Source organism: Pogoniulus pusillus, chromosome 24 (genome assembly GCF_015220805.1).
Source record: "Pogoniulus pusillus isolate bPogPus1 chromosome 24, bPogPus1.pri, whole genome shotgun sequence".
Lineage (NCBI taxonomy): Eukaryota > Metazoa > Chordata > Aves > Piciformes > Lybiidae > Pogoniulus > Pogoniulus pusillus.
In genome coordinates, this window is record NC_087287.1 from 19,667,531 (window position 1) to 19,688,690 (window position 21,160).

The 21,160-nt window shown below is 56.0% G+C and overlaps 1 protein-coding gene across 36 annotated transcripts in view; it reads left to right on the forward strand.

Annotated features, from left to right (window-relative positions):
- MAP2 (microtubule associated protein 2) overlaps positions 1-21,160 on the forward strand; it is a 346,649-nt gene that overhangs the window by 220,775 nt on the left and 104,714 nt on the right. For all 36 annotated transcript variants that reach the window (XM_064163865.1, XM_064163881.1, XM_064163872.1 and 33 more), the window contains one exon: positions 19,650-19,912. In XM_064163865.1, the coding sequence (XP_064019935.1) occupies positions 19,669-19,912 (244 nt within the window). In that variant the 5' untranslated portion in view covers positions 19,650-19,668. The remainder of the gene's footprint in view (positions 1-19,649; positions 19,913-21,160) is intronic.

Consider the following 21,160-nt stretch of genomic DNA (forward strand, 5'->3'; position numbering starts at 1 on the left):
CAGAGTGCTGCTGAGGTGCTGGTAGGTGTTGAGAGAAGGGCAGCAAGGCTGGGGAGGGGCCTGGAGCACAGCCCTGGAGGTGTTGCAGCCAAGCCTGGCTGGGGCACTTAGTGCCATGGTCTGGTTGGTTGGGCAGGGCTGGGTGCTAGGTTGGGCTGGCTCAGCTTGGAGCTCTCTTCCAACCTGCTTGATGCTGTGATTCTCTGAACTCAGAATTTGTCCAATGTTGTGGTGCTCAGCAAGGGGCTCTGACACTCCACTGCAGTTGATGGGGAAGGGTCACCTTTAAAACTCAGTGACAGCAAAGCAGAGAGGCTTTGTTCTGCTCAGTGTTAAAATAGCACATAAAGCCCCTAAGCCGCATTAGGCCTGGGTACTGTATGCACGATACCAAAGGGCTCTCATACTGAGACACCCTGGGCTGGAGCTCCTCTCCCATGAGGACAGGCTGAGAGAGTTGGGGCTGTTCAGCCTGGAGAAGAGAAGGCTCCCAGGAGACCTTATTGTGGCCATCCAGGATCTGAAGAGAGCTACAAGAAAGCTGCTGAGGGACTTTTTAGAGTGTTGGGTAGTGATGAGACAGGGGGGGATGGATCCAAGCTGGAGAAGAGGAGATGGAGATTGGATGTTAGGAAGTTGTTCAGCATGAGGGTGGTGTGAGACTGGAAGTGGTTGCTCAGGGAGGTGATGGAAGCCTCATCCCTGGAGGTTTTTAAGGCCAGGCTGGATGTGGCTGTGGGCAGGCTGATGAGGAGGAATGGGTTTGAACTGGCAGAGGGCAGATTTAAACTGGATGTTAGGAAGAAGTTCTTGACAGTGAGAGTGGCTTCTGTGCTCCAGTGGCACAGGTTGCCCAGGGAGGTGGTGGAGCACAGGAGCACCCAATGTGATCTTTGATCTTTGATCATGTTGGGTGCTCCTGTGCTCCACCACCTCCCTGTGCAACCTGTGATCTTTGATCACATTGGGTGCTCCTGTGCTCCACCACCTCCCTGGAGGTGTTCAAAGCCAGGTTGGATGAAGCCTTGAGCAACCTGTTCTAGTGGGAGGTATCCAGGGTTGGAGCTGGGTGATCCTTAAAGTCCCATCCAACCCTGACAGTTCTTTGACTCTGTGAAATGCATCAGGAAAAGGAACTTCAGCAGTTGGGTTTTGAGCCTGTGTAAACTTTCACCCTGCTCCTTCTCCTCCTGCACAGTGCAATTCCCTAAGCGCGTTAGCAGGGAGCCTGCCACCACTGAGTTCTGTTTGCTGCACCAAGGCTCTTTGGGGACTGCTTGTTTGTTTTCTCTCCTCTGATGATCATTTCCCTGCTGCACAGGCTTGTGTCAATATCTGTCCCATCCTCCTTTTCCCTCTTCTTCCTTCATCACTCTGTGACGAAGAGTCACAGCTTGCCGAGCCGTGCCTCGCACAGGAGTTTTTGTCAGGTCTTTTATCATCCTCCTTCAGCTCTTTTCCAGGTCTCCTTTATATCATTTGTGATGAATATTTAATGCTGTCAGGCACCCTAAACAAACATCAGCATTAGTGCTGCCAAAAGGCTCTGCACAAAGCAAAGCCACAAAGTAATTCAAGATGAATCAGACGTGGAAGCTTGGGTAGCTCTCGGGAAAGACATCATGGACTCAGAATGGGTTAGGTTGGAAGGGACCTCAGGGATCAGCCAGTTCCAACCCCCTGACATAGGCAGGGACAGCTCCCACGAGAACAGGTCACTCTAGGCCTCATCCAACCTAGTCTTGAACACCTCCAGGGAGGTTGTGGAGCACAGAAGCACCCAATGTGATCGATCACATTGGGTGCTTCTGTGCTCCACAACCTCCCTGGGCAACCTGTGCCAGTGTCTCACCACCCTCACTGCAAACAACTTCTTCCTAACAGCCAGTTTCAATCTCCCCTCTGCCAGTTCAAACCCATTCCTCCTCCTCCTGCCATTCCCAGACCTTGTCAATAGTCCCTCCCCAGCCCTCCTGCAGCCCCCTTCACATCCTGCAAGGCCACTCCAAGGTCTCCTCCAAGCCTTCTCCTCTCCAGCCTGCACAGCCCCAACTCTCTCAGCCTGCCCTCAGAGCAGAGCTGCTGCAGCCCTCTCAGCATCTTGGTGGCCTCCTCTGCACTGGCTCCAACACTTCCATGTGCTGCTTGTGCTGGGGTGTGAGGAGAGCAGAGCCAAGGGGCAGAATCCCCTCCCTTGCCCTGTGCCCACACTGCTCTTGCTGCACCCAGCACAGGGTTGTGTCTGGGCTGCACTCACACTGCAGGCTCCTGTGGAGCTTTGCATCAGCCCAGACCCCCAGGGCCTGTTCCTCAGGACTGCTCTCAGCCATTCCCCACCCAGCCTGGAGCTGTGCTTGGGATTGCACCCACCCAGGTGCAGGACCTTCCACTTGGCCTTGTTGAATATCCTGAGGTTGGCCTGGGCACAGCTCTGCAGCCTGTCCAGATCCCTCTGGATGGATCCCTGCCCTCTAGCAAGTCAACTGTGCCACACAGCTTGGTGCCAGCTGCAGACTTGCTCAGGATGCACTGACTGCTCTGTCCATGGCACTGACAAAGATGTTCAACAGCACTGGTGCCAGCACTGGCCCCTGAGGGAGCCACTTGGCACTCAAGGAGGACCTGGACCTACAAAAGCACAGCTGAGCTTTCTCTGCCCATCCATGCTGTGTGGTGCTCTCTATGGGCTGTCATCACTGCTGGCAGTCCATGGAAGGACACAGACAGGTAACCTCCCTTGTCTTCAGAGTCCCCTTGAGTGCATCACCTGCATCCACCGCTTGTGTTGGAGAGAACCTGGCTGTCTTGGGGGCGCCTGGCTCGGATGGCAAGCAGCAGGTCCGTGTCAGTGGGTGCAGCCTGAGCCTTGGGAGTGCTGCTGCTGTCAGGCTGAAGCTCTGTGCAGCTTCTCTCTGCCTGTGCAGCAGCCCCTGCCGGCCACTGCTCGTGGCAGGAGTCTGGGCTGGATGCTTTGATCCGAGATGGCAAACCCTGGCTTGCCTCCCCCCCGGGCTGGCTCTGCACGTCAAGGCAGGACACATTCAGCCCCATGGCTTGGGTTTTTATCAGGCTCCTTCCTCAGCTGCTGAAGTTGTTCATCAGTCACAGCTTAGCATTCTTGACATGCACTGTCTTTGGCCAGGGTGACTTCCTTGCCCTTCCTTTCTCCCCAGCCCTTGGGCTCGTTCCCTGCTTCCCACAAACTCCTCCGTGGTGCCCCAGGAGAAGGTGCCTGAGTTCACCTGCGTCCATCACATGTCCCTGGGCAGGGGCTGGGGGGAAAGGGGTGGCAGCAGCACGAGGCTAAACCCAACCTGGATCAAGAGCCAGGAGGTGATTGCCTCCACCCCTGGGAGCTTGGGGAGGAAAGGAGGCTCTGAAGCAGGCCTTTGCTGTGACAGCAGGTCCTGCAATTCAGATTTGAGCCAGGCTGAGTGACTCAGCCAGCCAACTCCTCCTGGCCCCTGGGATGCTTTCCCCTCCTTCCTTCAGAAACCTCAAGGAACCAAAATTCAAACTCTAAAAAACCTAAATCACTGCAGTTAAAGTGAAAGCCAAGGCATAGGAACTCCTCTTCTCCTTTTAGTGCACATCCCAAGATCTTCAGTGAAGTCCTATGGGAGAGGCTGAGGGAGCTGGGGGTGTGCAGCCTGCAGCAGAGGAGGCTGAGGGCAGAGCTCATTGCTGCCTGCAGCTGCCTGCAGGGAGGCTGTAGCCAGGTGGGGTTGGGCTCTGCTGCCAGGCAGCCAGCAACAGAAGAAGGGGACACAGCCTCAAGCTGTGCCAGGGCAGGTCTAGGCTGGCTGTGAGGAGGAAGTTGTTGTCAGAGAGAGTGATTGGCACTGGAATGGGCTGCCCAGGGAGGTGGTGGAGTGGCTGTGGCTGGAGGTGTTGCAGCCAAGCCTGTCTGGGGCACTTAGTGCCATGGTGTGGTTGGTTGGGCAGGGCTGGGTGCTAGGTTGGGCTGGCTGAGCTTGGAGCTCTCTTCCAGCCTGCTTGAGCCTATGATTCTGTGATTCCTTTTGAGGGGCTTTGGGCTCCTTTGGTGGTGTCTGTGTCCTTGCCCCCTGCCCCTGTGCCCGAGCAGGCTGCAGGTGTGGCTGCTTGCCTGCGCTGCTTGTGTAGGCAGCAGGGTTGGTTGAGTAAAGATTCGTCAGGGAAGAGCTACCACATGATAAAATTGTATCCTAAATGTTGTGATTTTACTGTCTAGAGCATTTCAGAGCACAAAAGATTGCTGAATGTTCTCATTTCCAGGTAGGGGGAGGTTGTTTTCTTTGCCTGTTACACAGTCATGGGTCATAGGAGTGGGTGGCTGAGCGTGGGTGGACAGTGTGTTTTTCAGTCACACCAGCATAAGGGTGTATTTAAGTTAACAGGAGTCTTTTGTGTGGAACATGGGTTCAAAAGCAGTGTGAAGGGATGAAGCAATCCTTGCACTTCTGGAAGACCAAGGTTCTGCAGCACAGCACTGACTGCTCAGGCGTTCCCTGGGAAAGAAAATTCTAGCACAGCTTAGTCACAGAAGCACAGAGAGAGTGGTCTGGGAGGGCAGGCACCTCCAAAGCTCAGCCAGTCCAAGCCCCTCCTGCACTCAGCAGGGACAGCCTCAACTAGAGCAGGTTGTCCACAGCCTTGTCCAGCCTCACCCTGAATATCTCCAGGGATGGGGCCACAACCTGGAGCAACCTGTTGCAGTGCTCCAGCAGCCTCCTGGTGCAGAACTTGTTCCTCACATCCAATCTCAATCTGCTCTGCTCCAGTTTGCAGCCACTGCCCTCGTCCTGTCCCTGCAGGCCTTTGCAAACAGTCTCTCTGCAGCCTTCTTGCAGCCCCTTCAGGCACTGGCAGGTCACTATGAGGTGTCCCTGGAGCCTTCCCTTCTCCAGGCTGCACACCCCCAGCTCCCTCAGCCTTGCCTCAGAGCAGAGCTGCTCCAACCCCAGGTGTTTTCCTGTCCATCCTCTGGACCTGCTCCATCAGGTCCATGTCCTTGCTGTGTTGAGGGCTTCAGGGCTGGATGTGGCACTGCAGGTGAGGTCTCCCCAGAGCAGAGCAGAGCAGAGCAGAGCAGAGGGACAGGATCCTCTCTCTCCATCTGCTGGGCATGTGTCACAGAGTCACAGAACGTTAGGGGTGGGAAGGGACCTCAAAGGATGCTTTACTGCCAGAGCAGGGAGCATCTTTGGGTGCAGCCCAGGGCATGTTTGCTGTAAGTACAGAAGCAAGCAGACTTTGCAAACCACCCTTTTCCCCAATCAGTTTTCAGCCCTTTTCCTCCTTAATCCTAGTGCTCTGCCCACAGTGAGATGTTTTGTCCTGCAGCTAAAAGCTCTGGCTTCATGTTGGCTGTACCTGCTTCCTGGGCCCCTGCCTCTAAGGGTTTCTGACTGTGAAAGGGAGAGTCAAAGACACATAAGTGAGGCTGGATGCAGGGACCTCAGAACAGGCTTTCTGCTGCCTGATGCTCTTTTTCAGCATGAATAAACAGTGCCTGTGTTAGACAACAAGATGCTTCTGCTTCCACTGATTGCCTGAGGTGTCTTGAGTGTTAGGAGGTGAAGCCAAAAGCACTCTCACCAAAGGAATAATTTGCTGCCCTTGAACTGGGAAGAAAAACTTGTGTCAGAGGAGCAGAACTTTTTACCCAGGCCTTGAAGATCCTTTCCTGGTATCACAGAATCATAGAATCTACCAGGTTGGAAGAAATCTCCAAGCTGATCAAGTCCAATCAGCTAGGCCATGGTATCACCTCCAGACTTGGTTTTCACATTGACTTCTTTGTGTTGCTTGCTCAGTTGTGGAATAATTGGCTGTGTTCCTTGACTTCAGCACGTGGAAAGGCAGAACTAAGTTGGGATGGCAGCTGGATTAGGAAGGCTACCCCTGGAGTTACTGAGTTACCCCTATTTTGGGGGGGGGCTGTAGCCCTGGAGGAGGGCACAAGGAGCTGGAGTGTGGTGCAGATGCTGTGCTCTATGTTTTACCATGGGCTGGTGCTAATGCATGGGTTTATGGGGAAGGAGCTGCCAGAGCTCAGCCCAGAAAAGGCTTTTTGTTGACATGAGGATGCTCCCAAAGGTAGCAGCTGGATGTGTTCAAAGGTTGTGCTGCAGCAGGGGTGGAAACTGCTGTAAAAGTTAGGTGAGAGCTTTGAGAAATGGAAGGCTGCAGACACATCTGTGGGGGCAGCTTTTGTTCCCTGGTGAAAAGCTTGCTGAGTGTGGAAATGTGTCCTGCTTTGGTGAGGTCTGGGTGAAGTTAGGGCTGTGAAAGCAATTCATGTCCACAGAGCAGGAGAAGATCATAGAATCTGAATCCAGCAGGTTGGAAGAGAGCTCCAAGCTCAGCCAGCCCAACCTAGCACCCAGCCCTGCCCAACCAACCAGACCATGGCACTAAGTGCCCCAGCCAGGCTTGGCTTCAACACCTCCAGCCACAGCCACTCCACCACCTCCCTGGGCAGCCCATTCCAGTGCCAATCACTCTCTCTGACAACAACTTCCTCCTCACAGCCAGCCTAGACCTGCCCTGGCACAGCTTCAGACTCTGTCCCCTTCTTCTGTTGCTGAAGCCAATGGGATGAGGTTTAACAAGGCCAAGTGCAGAGTCCTACACTTTGGCCACAACAACCCTAAGCATCACTACAGGCTGGGAGTGAGAGTGTGGAGAGAGCCTGGCAGAGAGGGACCTGGCAGTGCTGGGTGACAGTGGCTGGGCATGAGCCAGCAGGGTGCCCAGCTGGCACAGAAGGCCAATGGCATCCTGGCTTGTGTCAGGAGCAGTGTGGCCAGCAGCACAGGGAGGTCATTCTGCCCTGTGCTGGCACTGGGGAGGCCTCACCTCCAGCACTGTGTGCAGCTTTGAGCCCTCACTGCAAGAGAGATCTTGAGGGGCTGGAGTGGGGCCAGAGGAGAGCAATGAGACTGGGGAGGGAGCTGGAGGGGAAGGCTGCTGAGGAGAGGATGAGGAAGCTGGGGGTGGTCAGCCTGGAGAAGAGGAGGCTCAGGAGGGACCTTAGCACTCTCTACAGCTACCTGAAGGGAAGTTGTAGTAAGGTGGGGGTCAGGCTCTGCTCCCAGGCAACTTGTGCCAAGAGGAGAGGGCATGGCCTGAAGCTGTGCCAGAGGAGGGTTAGGTTGGATGTTGGGAAGCACTTCTGCTGGAAAGGGGAATTAGAGAGTGGAATGGGCTGCCCAGGGAGCTGGTGGAGTCACTGTCCTGGGTGGTGTTTAAGGCAAGCCTGGCTGTGGCACTCAGTGCCATGGTCTGGTCGCTGTGGGGGTGTTGGGTCACAGGCTGGAGGTGATGGCCTCAGAGGTCTGTTCCAGCCTCAGTGACTCTGTGACCCTGTGAAAGCTTCGTGTCCCAGCAAGGACAGCATGGGGAAAAACAGCCCTGCAGGATCTGCCTGCAGCTTCTGTGGGCTGCTTTTAGCAGGCCCTTTGCAAGTACCAGAGCTGGAGAGCAGGACTGGAGAGCAGAGGCAGTGCACAGCCCTGCAGCCTGTTTGGAGGGGCCGTGGCAAATGCAGAGCTTGGGTAGCACTCCTTCAAACAGCAGGCTGGAAAACAGGGGCCTAAGAATGAGAAGGTCATGGAGAGGGTGGTGTGTGCTGCTGTCACCTTCTGTACCTGTGGGATAAATAAGCAGAAGGTGACTTTGTTACAGTGGATGCCCTGCAGCAGGGAAGGGAACCAAGCATTCACTCTTCATTTCTCTGAGCCAGGCAGTGCTTCTTTGTTCCTGAGGAGGCTGCAGCTGGCCAAGCTGGTGAAAAGTTGGCTGCCACAGTGCTTTTGGGGTGATGCATTTGTGAGCAAGTCTAAAAGTTCTTTTGCTGCTGGTTTTTTTTTCCCCAACCTGCACACAATAGTCTGGGTTGGAAGGGCCCTCCCAAGGTCTAGTCCACGACTAGATCCAGCTGTGTGTTGCTTCTCCCCTGGCTGATGAAGATTGTTTCTCTTAAGCAGTATTTGGAGCACCTTTACCACCCTACCTAGCCTGTCATCCACCTGGGGGGATGGTAAGGATTTGCAGCTGTCTCCTTGCCCAGGTCTGAAGTGACTGCTGTAGGAGGAGGGAAACATGAAAACCAGAGATGTTTCTCCTGCTGGGGCCATGTTTCCTCAGTGCTGTCTCAGCCTCCTTTTCCCTTCTTCAGAATCATCTCCTAGGCAGTGAGTGGCTGGAGAGCAGCCCTGAGCAGAGGGACTTGGGGATGCTGGTGGAGGAGAAGCTCAGCAGGAGCCAGCAGTGTGCACTTGCAGCCCAGAGAGCAACCAGAGCCTGGGCTGCAGCAGCAGCAGTGTGGCCAGCAGGGCCAGGGAGGGGATTCTCCCCCTCTGCTCTGCTCTGCTGAGACCCCACCTGCAGTACTGCATCCAGCTTTGGAGCCCCTGGGACAAGAGGGCTGTGGAGATGCTGGAGAGTGTCCAGAGCAGGGCCAGGAGGATGCTCAGAGGCTGCAGCAGCTCTGCTGTGAGCACAGCCTGAAAGAGTTGGGGCTGTGCAGGCTGGAGCAGAGGAGGCTCCCAGGTGACCTTCTTGTGGCCTGCCAGGATCTGAAGGGAGCTCCAAAAAAGCTGGGGAGGGACTTTTGAGGCTGTGAGGGAGTGGCAGGAGTGAGGGGAATGGAGCAAAGGTGGAGGTGGGGAGAGTGAGGCTGGAGGTGAGGAGGAAGTTGTTGAGCAGGAGAGTGGTGAGAGGCTGGAATGGGTTGCCCAGGGAGGGGGTTGAGGCCCCATGGCTGGAGGTGTTTGAGGCCAGGCTGGCTGAGGCTGTGTGCAGCCTGCTCTAGGGTAGGGTGTCCCTTGGCATGGCAGGGGGGGTGGAACTGGCTGCTCCTTGTGCTCCCTTCCAGCCCTGCCTGATTCTGTGATTCTAAGATTTCCTCTTGCCTTAGCTGTTTGAAAATGCCATTTGCAGTAAGTGTGGCAAAGCTTTTGGAGTGGTGAGGCACTGTAAAAGTACTGAGTTGTTTGAGTGCTTCTTTCATTTAGTCTCAAAGACAGAGGTGAAAACCTCCAGGGATTTCTGTTATGGGAGAGCTGAAGGGCACCAGTTTGGTGCACTTTGGTTTCCAGTTTGATCATTGTAGTGCTTTGTATATCAAGGAGCTTAGAGAGTGAAGCTGTGTAGGGCATGGCAGTGTTTCAGTGGGGAAGGAGGACTTCACTGTGCCCACCCTGAGCAGTCCTGCTTGGCAAAGTGGTGAGCTGAATGTGCCCTCAAAGGCTCTGAAAGGCCCACATGGTGCAGCTGCTTCTGTGAACATTTCCTTGTCTGATCACAGATCCCAGGATCACATCCCAGGATGTCAGGGGTTGGAAGGGAGCTCTGGAGAGCTTCCAGCCCAACCTCCCTGCCACAGCAGGAGCAGAGAATCCAGCACAGGTCACACAGGAACCCATCCAGACAGGGCTGCAAAGGCTCCACAGAAGGACACTCCACAACCTCTCTGGGCAGCCTGTGCCAGGGCTCTGGCACCCTCACAGCCAAGAAGTTGTTGCTGCTGCTGTTGAGCTGGAACTTGCTGTGCTGCAGTTTGCATCCCTTGGCCCTTGTCCTGTGGCAGGGCACAAGTGAGCAGAGGCTGTCCCTGTCCCTTCCTTCCTGCCCCCCAGCCCTCAGCTCTTGACAGACACTGCTCAGATCCCCTCTCAGCCTTCTCCTCTGCAGCCTGCCCAGCCCCAGGGCTCTCAGCCTCTCCTCCTCAGGCAGTGCTGCAGTCCCTGCAGCATCCTTGTAGCCCTGCCCTGGACTCTCTCCAGCAGATCCCTGTCCCTCTTGAACTGGGGAGCCCAGAACTGGATGCAGTATTCCAGGTGGAGCCTGCCAGGGGCCGAGTGGAGCGGCAGGAGAAGCTCCCCAGATGAGCTCTGTTTGTTTGGTGTGGCTTTGCTGTGCCTCCTGCACTGAAGGTGTAAAAGGCAGTGCAGCCTCAAGTGTTGCTGCATGCTTTTCTCTGCCAGGACTGTAAGTCAGGCCCCTGGCACGGCTCATGGAGGTGGTTGCTGGCCCAGGGCTGCAGAGCCTCATGTTTCAGCCGAGCCTGCCAACTTGCACTGCCTTCTGTGCAGGGAGAGGGCTCCCTGTGCCGCCTGCAAGCCTGCTTGGTGGGCAGAGCAGTGCAGCGTGTCCGACTCCCAGCTGCTCTCAGGGAGCCATCCTGTCCTTCTGCAGGGCTGCCTTCCACCAGGCTGCTAACACAACTCCACCCAGAGCTCTGGCAGCCTGCTGGCCGCCAGGAGACATCCCAGCTGCCCGGCAGCTCTGCTTCCAGCCTGCGCCCCTCTGGCTCCCCGAGGCAGGAGAGATCTCAGGTAGGACTGAGCAGAGCTGCCTGCTCTGCTTGCTAGGCTGTTGTGCTGCCTCACCTTAACATTTGCACAGGGTTGTCTGCATTGACTCCAGAGAGCCCTTGAGTGTCTTTGGAGGAGAGAAGGCTCCCAGGAGACCTTCTTGTGGCCTTCCAGGATCTGAAGGGGCTCACAGTCTCAAGTTGTGCCAGGGTAGGTATAGGCTGGATGTTAGGAAGAAGTTCTTCACAGAGAGAGTGATTGGCATTGGAATGGGCTGCCCAGGGAGGTGGTGGAGGCACCGTCCCTGGGGGTCTTCAAGAAAGGACTGGATGAGGCACTTAGTGCTATGGTCTGGTTGGTTGGGCAGGGCTGGGTGCTAGGTTGGACTGGATGATCTTGGAGGTCTCTTCCAACCTGCTTGATTCTATTCTATGATTCTAAGAAAGCTGCTGAGGGACTTGTTAGGCTGTCAGGGAGTGATAGGACTGGGGGGATGGGTCCAAGCTAGAGGAGGGCAGATTGAGATTGGATGTTAGGTAGAAGTTGTTCAGCATGAGGGTGGTGAGACACTGGCACAGGCTGCCCAGGGAGGTGGTGGAAGCCTCAGCCCTGGCAGCTTTTAAGGCCAGGCTGGATGTGGCTGTGAGCAACCTGATCTGGTGTGAGGTGTCCCTGTCTATGGCAGGGCGCTTGGAGCTGGCTGCTCCTTGAGGTCCCTTCCAGCCCTGACAGTTCTGTGACTCTTTGTGCTGTCACCTCTGCTGGCTGCTGCAGCTTCCTTCATGCTCTTGCTACACTTAACCATGCACTGAGTGTATTGGTAACAAGTTTTGCCTTATTCCTTGTTTCAGCTATCACTTAGAGTCGTCATGGTGCCGTTGCCATGGTTACTGTGCCCTTCATCTCCTGAAATGCCTTCCCCCTCTCCTGCAGGAAGCAATTATGATTGGTGTCTGAGGGTGTTTGAAGAATGGTAAATGGTGTAAAAATGCAGCACTGGGGATAGAAAATGGTTTTGTGAAAAGGGGGAAGAGTGGAAGCAGGAAGGGGGTGCAGGGATTCTTCTGGCTTTGTAGCCAGAAGTGGCACCTACAGTCGGTGGTGTTTGAAGGTAAAAGCTTCCAGTGCCACAGCTTCACTGTTTCAAGAGAGAGGGGACCTGGGCTTGGCTCTGTGGAGCTGGAGCAGCCGTGGCAGCAAGGGCAGGCATGCTGGGAGGGAGCATCCAGCAGTGGGTCAGCTCAGGTGCACTTTGCTGTCCAGCAGCCCAGAAAAATGACTGCCTTGGTTGGACTGGCATTTCAGTGGCTGCTGTCCTGGAGGAGGGGGGAAGAGCTCTGGCCCTTGGAGAGACTCCTTCCCATGCACTGGGGAGGGACTGCTGACAAGGTCTTGTAATGACAGGGCAAGACGTAATGGGTTTAAACTGGAAGAGAGGGGTTTTGGGCTTGAGTGCTGTGTCCAGTTCTGGGCTTCACAGTTCAAGAGAGATGCTGAGGTGCTGTAAGGTGTCCAGAGAAGGGCAGCAAGGCTGGAGAGGGGCCTGGGGCACAGCCCTGTGAGGAGAGGCTGAGGGAGCTGGGGGTGTGCAGCCTGCAGCAGAGGAGGCTCAGGGCAGAGCTCATTGCTGCCTGCAGAGAGGCTGTAGCTGAGTGAGGTTGGGCTCTGCTGCCAGGCAACCAGCACCAGAAGAAGGGGACACAGTCTCCTTCTTTACAGTTCTTGCCAAAGAGAGTGATTGGCATTGGAATGGGCTGCCCAGGGAGGTGGTGGAGTGGCTGTGCCTGGAGGTGTTGCAGCCAAGCCTGGCTGGGGCACTTAGTGCCATGGTGTGGTTGGTTGGGCAGGGCTGGGTGCTAGGTTGGGCTGGGTGAGCTTGGAGCTCTCTTCCAACCTGCCTGATTCTCTGATTCTACTACAAGTGACTGAAGGAGTCACATTGCTGGTAATTCTGTGTATCAGTGGATTTTGAAGCCCTGCCTGACACAACTCTCTGGTGCAGTTAACCATTCACAAGCAAACAGAGCACAAATGACTGAATTTGGTGGCAAACAGCAATCCTGCCTTCCAAGAAAGCACCAAAGCTCCACCTCTGGATTCCCTTCTTCACAACACACTAAGCCAGTAAACAACAGCCCTGCTGCCTTTGTTTCACTGCAGTGAGCTGCCTGCAGGTTTCTCCTACAAAAAGAGGAACACTACAAGCAAAATTCATTTCAGTATCCTCAGATTCTTTATGTTGCATGAAATCACAGAACAAATGTGTGAAAGAATGAAGTAAGTATGGGCCTAGCTGGTGTGAGAGTGTGCACAGGTTACCAGAGAGCTAGGGGCTGCTGCATGAGGCTTAAGGGACTGTCCTGGTGTTCAAGGACAAAGATGCCACGATGGAAGCTCTGTCAAGCCTCCCAGACAAAAGCTGTATGCCTCCACAGTAAGTGCCCATGGCAGAGATCTTGCCAGCTAAGCAGACAGTGAGGGGGAAGCGAGGCCATAAAGTGGTGCCTGGGTAAGCTTGGAGGTCTCTTCCAACCTGTTTGATCCTCTGATTCTCTGGAATAGAGCTGCTGGCAAGCAGAGGCAGTGGCAGTGCAGTGCCAGGATGCTTCTGCAAGAAGTGCTTATGAAGGAAGCAGGACAGCACCACAGGGGCTTTAGGTCAGCATGACTTTGGCTTTTCCATCTCATGGCCTGTGGGTCACTTGCTGTGCGTTGTGCTTCAGAGCAGTCAGGCATGGTTCAGCCCAAGCATGGCAACAGGAGCTGGTGGCACATAAGTGAGCATATGGGTACAGAAAGGAGGCAACTGCACAGCCAGGCCACATGTCCCTCATGAGGTTCATCCCCTTGTGTTCATCCCAGGGCACTGAAGTAGCCTCTGTTTCTCTAGAGATGGCTGCAGAGGATGGGGGGATTCATTTTGCCCCTGTGTGCTCCCTCTGTGGCTTCAGGGCCAAATCCCCATGCCCAGAGGACTGTTTAGCTCAGATGCCCATAGCACTGACCCAGCTTCCCTGCCCTCAGGTTTGGAGCCAGGAGAAGGTCAGGCTGTGCTGCCATCCAAGGAGATCCAGACAAGCTGAGTGCTGGATGAGGGCAGACCTCATGAAGGTCAATAAGGACAAGTGCAGGGTCCTGCCTCTGGGGAGGAACAGCAGCAGGCAGCAGGACAGGCTGGGGCTGCCCTGCTGGAGAGCAGCTCCATGGAGAAAGGCCTTGGAGTGCTGGTGGGCAGCAAGTTCTGCATGGGGCAGCAATGTGCCCTTGTGCCCAAGAGAGACAATGGCATCCTGGGGGGCATCAGGAAGAGTGTGGCCAGCAGAGCTGGGGAGGTTCTTCTCCCCCTCTGCTCTGCCCTGGGGAGACCACAGCTGGAGTACTGTGTCCAGTTTGGGGCTCCCCAGTTCAGGAGAGACAGAGAGCTGCTGGAGAGAGTCCAGCAGAGAGCCAGGAGGATGACTGCAGGACTTGAGCACCTCCCTGTGCAGAGAGACTGAGAGCCCTGGGGCTGTTCAGGCTGGAGAGGAGAAGGCTGAGAGGGATCTGATCAGTGTCTAGCAGTAGCTGAGGGGTGGGGGCCAAGGGGAGGGGGCCAAGCTCTTTTGGGTGGTGCACAGCAATGAGCCAAGGAGCAATGCACACAAAGTGGAACAGAGAAGGTTTCACCTCAGCATGAGGAGAGACTTTTTGCAGTGAGGGTGCAGGAGCCCTGGAGCAGGCTGCCCAGAGAGGCTGTGGAGCCTCCTGCTCTGGAGCCTGTCAGAGCCCAGCTGGGTGCATTCCTGTGTGGGCTCCCCTGGGTGATGCTGCTCTTGGCAGGGGGTTGGACTTTGGAGGTCCCTTCCAGCCTCTAGTGGTCTGTGAAGCTGTGCTTCTGTGGGATTGCTCTGCGAGGGCAGGCTGTGGTGCAGGGCCATGGCTAGCCTGAGCTCAGACTCAGAGCTTCCTGAATGAGACTGCCTGCAAGAGACATTTTCTATGAAATCTAAGGAATTCAGATAATTTATTTCAGGAAAAGAGATTGATGAGGCAGTTGGTTCAGTTGAGGTCCACAGTGCCACCCCTGGTGCCCTGCCTGATTGACAAGCACAGAAGCTCAAGGTCTGTGGAGCTTCTCTTCGCTGCTGCTGTGGGAGTGATCTCTGCACAGGGCATGGCCAGGGGCTCAGCAGTGTCCCTCCTGTCACTCTAGGCAAGGAAAGAAAGGCTTCTTGGGAGGGAGGTGCATGGTCCAGCCACAGCACCCACTGACAGTATCTCAGCACCCACTGACAGTATCTCAGCACCCACTGACAGTGTCACAGCACCTGCTTGATTCCTCTGGAAGGAGGGGGTGGGAACTAGGTGATCTTTAATGTCCCCTATAACTTGAGCCATTGTGTGCTGCTTGTGAATCATCGAATCATAGAATCATAGAATCAAGCAGGTTGGAAGAGACCTCCAAGATCATCCAGTCCAACCTAGCACCCAGCCCTACCCAGTCAACCAGACCATGGCACTAAGTGCCTCATCCAGGCTTTGCTTCAACACCTCCAGGCACGGGGACTCCACCACCTCCCTGGGCAGCCCATTCCAATGCCAATCACTCTCTCTGCCAACAACTTCCTCCTAACATCCAGCCTAGACCTACCCTGGCACAACTTGAGACTGTGTCCCCTTGTTCTATTGCTGGTTACCTGGGAGAAGAGGCCAACCCCACCTGGCTACAATGCCCCTTCAGGTAGTTGCAGACAGTAATAAGATCACCCCTGAGCCTCCTCTTCTCCAGGCTGCACACCCCCAGCTCCCTCAGCCTCTCCTCATAGGGTTTGTGTTCCAGGCCCCTCACCAGCTTTGTTGCCCTTCTCTGGACAAGCTCCAGCACCTCAACGTCTCTCTTGAATTGAGGGGCCCAGAACTGGACACAGCACTCAAGGTGTGGCCTGAGCAGTGCTGAGTACAGGGGAAGAAGAACCTCCCTTGTCCTACTTGTGCCCTGTGGCATACTGGTGTCATGTCACCAGGATGGTTTTGGAGTAAGGGATATTGCTGGAGCAGTCATGGCTGGTACAGCCCACAAGCTCCATTAGCCTTCCTGCTGCAGTCCAGTGCCCAACCTGGCCACCCTCTCACTGCCACCCACTTCAGCTGATGGAAGAGAAAGAGTGAGAGCATGCTGGAGGATTGCTGCTGTGTGCTGCCTGACAACGAGGTTCTGCTCTGCTGGGGGGTGAAGAAGGGTGCATAAATGCCCAGATTTTGGGTTCAGTTCTGGGCCTTTCACCCCAGGAAGGACATTGAGGGGTTGCAGCCTGTCCAGAGCAGGACAGCGAGACTGGAGAGGGGCCTGGAGCAGCTGGGCTGTGAGGAGGGGCTGAGGGAGCTGGGGGTGTTGAGGCTGCAGAAGAGGAAGCTGAGGGAGCTGGGGGTGTTGAGGCTGCAGAAGAGGAGGCTGAGGGAGCTGGGGGTGTTGAGGCTGGAGAAGAGGAGGCTGAGGGAGCTGGGGGTGTTGAGGCTGGAGAAGAGGAGGCTGAGGGAGCTGGGGGTGTTGAGGCTGAAGAAGAGGAGGCTGAGGGAGCTGGGGGTGTTGAGGCTGGAGAAGAGGAGGCTGAGGGAGCTGAGGGTGTTGAGGCTGGAAAAGAGGAGGCTGAGGGAGCCGGGAGTGTTGAGGCTGAAGAAGAGGAGGCTGAGGGCAGAGCTCATTGCTGTGTGCAGCTCCCTGCAGGGAGGTTGGAGCGAGGAGGGGGCAGCCTCTGCTCCTTGGTGGCAAGGAATAGGAGCAGAGGAACTGGTTCCAAGCTGCCCCAGGGGAGGTTCAGGCTGGATGCTAGGCAATATTTCTTCCCAGAGAGGGTTCTCAGCCATGGAATGTTCTGCCCAGGGCAGTGCTGCAGTCCCCATTGCTGGAGGAGTTTAAGCTGTGTGCGGAGCTGTGCTTAGGGACATGGTTTGGTGTTGCCCTGCGGTGCTGGCTGGAAGGTTGGACTGGCTGAGCCCGGAGGTCTCTGCCAGCTGGGGGTTTGCTGTGACTCTGTGATCGTCTTTAAGTTAGGCAAGATGCCAGTTTTGAGGGCTCTCTGTGCCTTCTTCCCTGAGCCTTTTCCGAGGGCCCTCGTTGCAGTCCGTGCCGAGCATGAGCACTGGTTGCGGGAGGAGGCGCTTTGGGCTCCCGCAGCACCGCGGGATGCTCCGGGCTCTGCTGCTTCTGATGCGCCTGCTGCTCTGCTCAAGTTCTGCCACAATATTTGCCCGCTCTCGCTCTTCCCCCGTCAATATTTGAACCACCTGATGAATTTAATTCCATGGTGTGCTAACGAGGTGACAGCGAAGCGGCCAAGCTGCCGGCGATGAGCGCACCTGTGCCTGCTGGCAGCGCCGCGGCGGAGCTGCGCCGCGCAGCAGAGAGCCGATGCGGGGATGCGCGGCGGTGACTCACTGCCTGCTCCCGCCGCCGTTAGGAGCTCCGAGAGCAGCGGATGAGTGAGAGAGAGAGGCAAGAATTAATTCATCCCTGCTTTGCTCTCTCGCCAGCCATTGGGAGCCCCGAGCCAAGCACAGCCTCCAGCCACGCACAGCTCCCATTGAAGCCTGCCCACTGCCTCTCTTTACAAAGATAAAAGCCCTTCTGTGCTTTCACAGAGCGCTCCTCTGACACAGTCCATTGTAAGGATGTGAATATTCTTCCTCAAGAGCTCCAAGTGAAGCAGGGAGTGTCTGCCTGGAACAGGGAAGGGCACTTCAGGGCCAGCAGCCTCCAGAAGGCGGTGCTGGGATGTAACCGTGAAGTTCATCCCCGTGCTCTTCAGAGCCATCCTCCCCACACTCAAGTCTTGCCTAATGCTCCCCGTGCCTGCCAGGGCCCTGGGCTCCTCTCCTGGGTGGGCCAGGGGCTGAAATGGGCAGATTCATACTGCTCCTGAGGATGACTCTTGGGTGCAGAGCATGTTGGAGTGCTGGGAAAAGCCTTGACTTGGGGGGGGGATTTATTTTGTTTCTTTCCTGATCTTTCTCAGTAAACAGAGATGAGAACAGACATACAGTATGCTCTGGCTTGGAAGGCACCTCCAAAGCTCAGCCAGTCCAATGCCCTCTGCAGCCAGCAGGGACAGCCTCAACTAGAGCAGGTTACCCACAGCCTTGTCCAGCCTCACCCTGAATATCCCCAGGGACGGGGCCACAACCTGGAGCAACCTGTTGCAGTGTTGCAGCAGCCTCCTGGTGCAGAACTTGTTCCTCACATCCAATCTCAATCTGCTCTGCTCCAGTTTGCAGACATTGCCCCTGTGCTGTCCCTGCAGGCCTTTGCAAACAGTCTCTCTGCAGCCTTCTTGTAGCCCCTTCAGGCACTGGCAGTTTACCATAAGGTGTCCCTGGAGCCTTCTCTTCTCCAGGCTGCACACCCCCAGCTCCCTCAGCCTGGCCTCAGAGCAGAGCTGCTCCAGCCCCCTCAGTATTTTTGTGTCCCTCTTCTGCACCCTCTCCATCAGGTCCGTGTCCATCCTGCATTGAGGGTTCCAGAGCTGTACACAGCACTGCAGGTGCAGAGCAGAGGGGCAGGATCTTCTGGACCCAGAACAGGCCCTGTTTGGTCCTTGGACTCCCAACATCAGTGGCTTTGGATGTGTGCTACTGACTCCTGATTGGAGGGAGACGTCTGTGCAGTGGCCTCATGGTTTGGAATGGCTCTGATCAGAAACTGTTCTCTAGTGTCATGCAGAGAACAGAGCTAGGGGCAGAAGGTTCTCTCTTTGGTACATCAGAGATGGTCTTTGCCCGGCTTGGGCTCTCCTTTGTAGTTGTCCCAACAAGTGTGATCCAAGACAGCTGCTTTTGGGCTCTTGCTGTCTGTGTGGAGGGGTTGTCTGATCAGGTGAAGGAGGAGGGGAGGGCAAAGGGCTGTGGGGCACATGGCTGTGGTTGGTTGAGGCATGTCTCGGTGCTGCCAAGCTTTGTGATGCTGCTCAGCCCCCCACTTCCACTGCAGCTCAGCAGAAGTGCTGGGCTGGGAGTTTCACCTGCTCCTCCAGTCTTTGTGCAATTGATTATCCCCACGGAGCAGTGCTGGGGCTGGGGACAGTTTCCCTGGGAGCCAAAAGAGTTATTAGTCTGTTCTGAGGTGGAACTGCAGTTTGAGTCACGTATTTATTGTGAAGGAAATCTCACTTCCATGAATCACCCTGGTTTATGTCTTTTTGAGCTGTAAAGTAGCTCTGGAAGCCATTATTGTTAAAGGAGAGCAGCAAAGGGTGGAGCTCTGCCTTGGGAGTGATATTTGGCAAATAACAAGAGCTTTGTCTCACTTCCAGAGGTTTTCTGCCACCTGCCTTGGCTCTTCCCCTGTGCTCAGCACTGCTCAGGCCACCCCGGGAGTGCTGTGTCCAGTTGTGGGCTCCTGAATTGCAGAGAGCTGCTGAGGTGCTGGAAGGTGTTGAGAGAAGGGCAGCAAGGCTGGGGAGGGGCCTGGAGCACAGCCCTGTGAGGAGAGGCTGAGGGAGCTGGGGGTGTGCAGCCTGCAGCAGAGGAGGCTCAGGGCAGAGCTCATTGCTGCCTGCAGCTGCCTGCAGGGAGGCTGTAGCCAGGTGGGGTTGGGCTCTGCTGCCAGGCAGCCAGCAAGAGAAGAAGGGGACAGAGTCTCAAGCTGTGCCAGGGCAGGTTCAGGCTGGCTGTGAGGAGGAAGTTGTTGGCAGAGAGAGTGATTGGCACTGGAATGGGCTGCCCAGGGAGGTGGTGGAGTGGCCGTGGCTGGAGGTGTTGCAGCCAAGCCTGGCTGGGGCACTTAGTGCCATGGTCTGGTTGGTTGGGCAGGGCTGGGTGCTAGGCTGGACTGGCTGAGCTTGGAGCTCTCTGCCAGCCTGCTTGATTCTATGATTCTAAGAAATTGGTGCTAATAACTGCCAGGCACATCAGAGCTAGGGAGGACCTGGCCTGTCAATTTTGGCACTTGTGGTTTGGTTTGGGTTTAAAGCAGTTCACCCAGGGCCAGGCCAGACAGGCAAGGACACCTCTGCATTTAGAGCCCCCCTCACCTGCCAGACGTGAGTGAGCTTCTCTGGCAGCGCTGCTGGCATCACTCCTGTGCTGCCTGATGGTCAGGGGCACAGCCACCTGCCTGGAGCCATGCAGTCCTGCATGTCAAAGAATCAAGGTCTGGGTTGGATGGGACCTCCAAAGCTCATCCAGTCCAACCCCCTGCCCTCAGCAGGGACAGCCTCAGCTGGATCAGGTAGCCTAGAGCCCTGTCCAGCCTCACCTTGAATACCTCCAGGGATGAGACCTCAACCACCTCCCCGAGCAACCTTTTGCAGTGTTCCAGCATCCTCCTGGTGCAGAACTTGTTGCTCACATCCAACATCCATCTCGTTGCAGGTCAAGCAGTGAAGGAACCATGGCAGATGAGAGGAAGGACGAAGCCAAGGGCCCGCACTGGGCTTCAGGCCAGCTGACAGAGGGCTCCCCACACCCGCACTCCCCCGAGCTGAAGGAGGCGGGCGGCGCGGGGGTCAGGAGCGCCAATGGGTTCCCCTACCGCGGGGACGAAGAGCCGGGGCGCGAGCAGCCGGGGCCGTACGCGCGCACCAAGGAGAACGGCATCAACGGAGAGCTGTCGGCGGGGGACAGGGAGACCGCAGGTGACCTGCTCGGGGCCTCTGCAGGCTGCTGCTGGCTGTTCGTCCGAGGGGACACCGAGCTGGGGCTGGGCGCGGCGCGGGGGAGCTGGCCTGCGGCTGTGCGTGCTTTGGCATGGCACTGGCTCAGTCACAGCCAGGGCTGCTGTTGCAGTGAGTTCTTGGGGCCAGGGAATGCTCTCACACATGGGTACCCCACTCTGGCTACAGTTTCAATGCTTTAGCTTCAACACTCAAACCGTAACGAGAAAGGTCTCCTGGAAAGCGCAGTGCCAATGGCTCACATGCTACAGCCATAGGGAGAACCTACAGTGCTGAATAGGATGTGACAAACAATCCTGAGTAGCCCTATCGGTGGAAGGGCAGGATGCACTCACCCTGTCCCACTGGCCAGCAGAGCTCCTGAGAGCAGAGTTGGTCAGCTGCTGTCTCAAGAGGTAGGTGTCCCCACCAGGAACCACACCACCAGGGAGGTGAGAGTGGTGCTCCTCCAGCTCCCCTACCTACGCTCTGGGTTTCTGTGTGCTCAGAATCCTGTGACGTGTGGCCAGGACATCCCAGAAGGCTGCACCAAGCAGAACCAGGCTCCTGCCCTAGTTCCCAGTTTGTTACATGACTTTCCCTACTGCCCATGTGCATCGTTGGCTTTGGTGATCACACAAGCCCCTAGCGAGGGGAGCCTTCATCATCCTCAGCTCCCTCTGCAGCTGTTGTCCTCTGTGGAGCCTTCCAAGGTCAGTGCTGGCTCTACATACTGTTTAGCCAACACTGCATTCCAGCCTCTGATTACAGGGATGGTACTTGGAGACTCTGTTGGTCACTTGAGAGCTCTAAGACCCTGTAGTTGTGAGGTCTTATCTGCTGGTAACCTGGCAACTGTTTGGCCTGTTGTCTACTGATCAGGCACATGCTGCTGCAGAATTAGCTGCTCCCCTGGCTGCTTGCCGCGGGAGCCGTGGTCAAAGGCCTGCAGATCAATGTGATCAAGGCCTTGCCACAGTATCACAGTGTCACAGTATTACAGTATCACCAAGGTTGGATGAGACCTCACAGATCATCAAGTCCAACCCTTTACCACAGAGCTCAAGGCCAGACCATGGCACCAAGTGCCACGTCCAGTCCTGCCTTGAACAGCTCCAGGGACGGCGACTCCACCACCTCCCCGGGCAGCCCATTCCAGTGTCCAATGACTCTCTCAGGGAAGAACTTTCTCCTCACCTCCAGCCTAAATTTCCCCTGGCACAGCCTGAG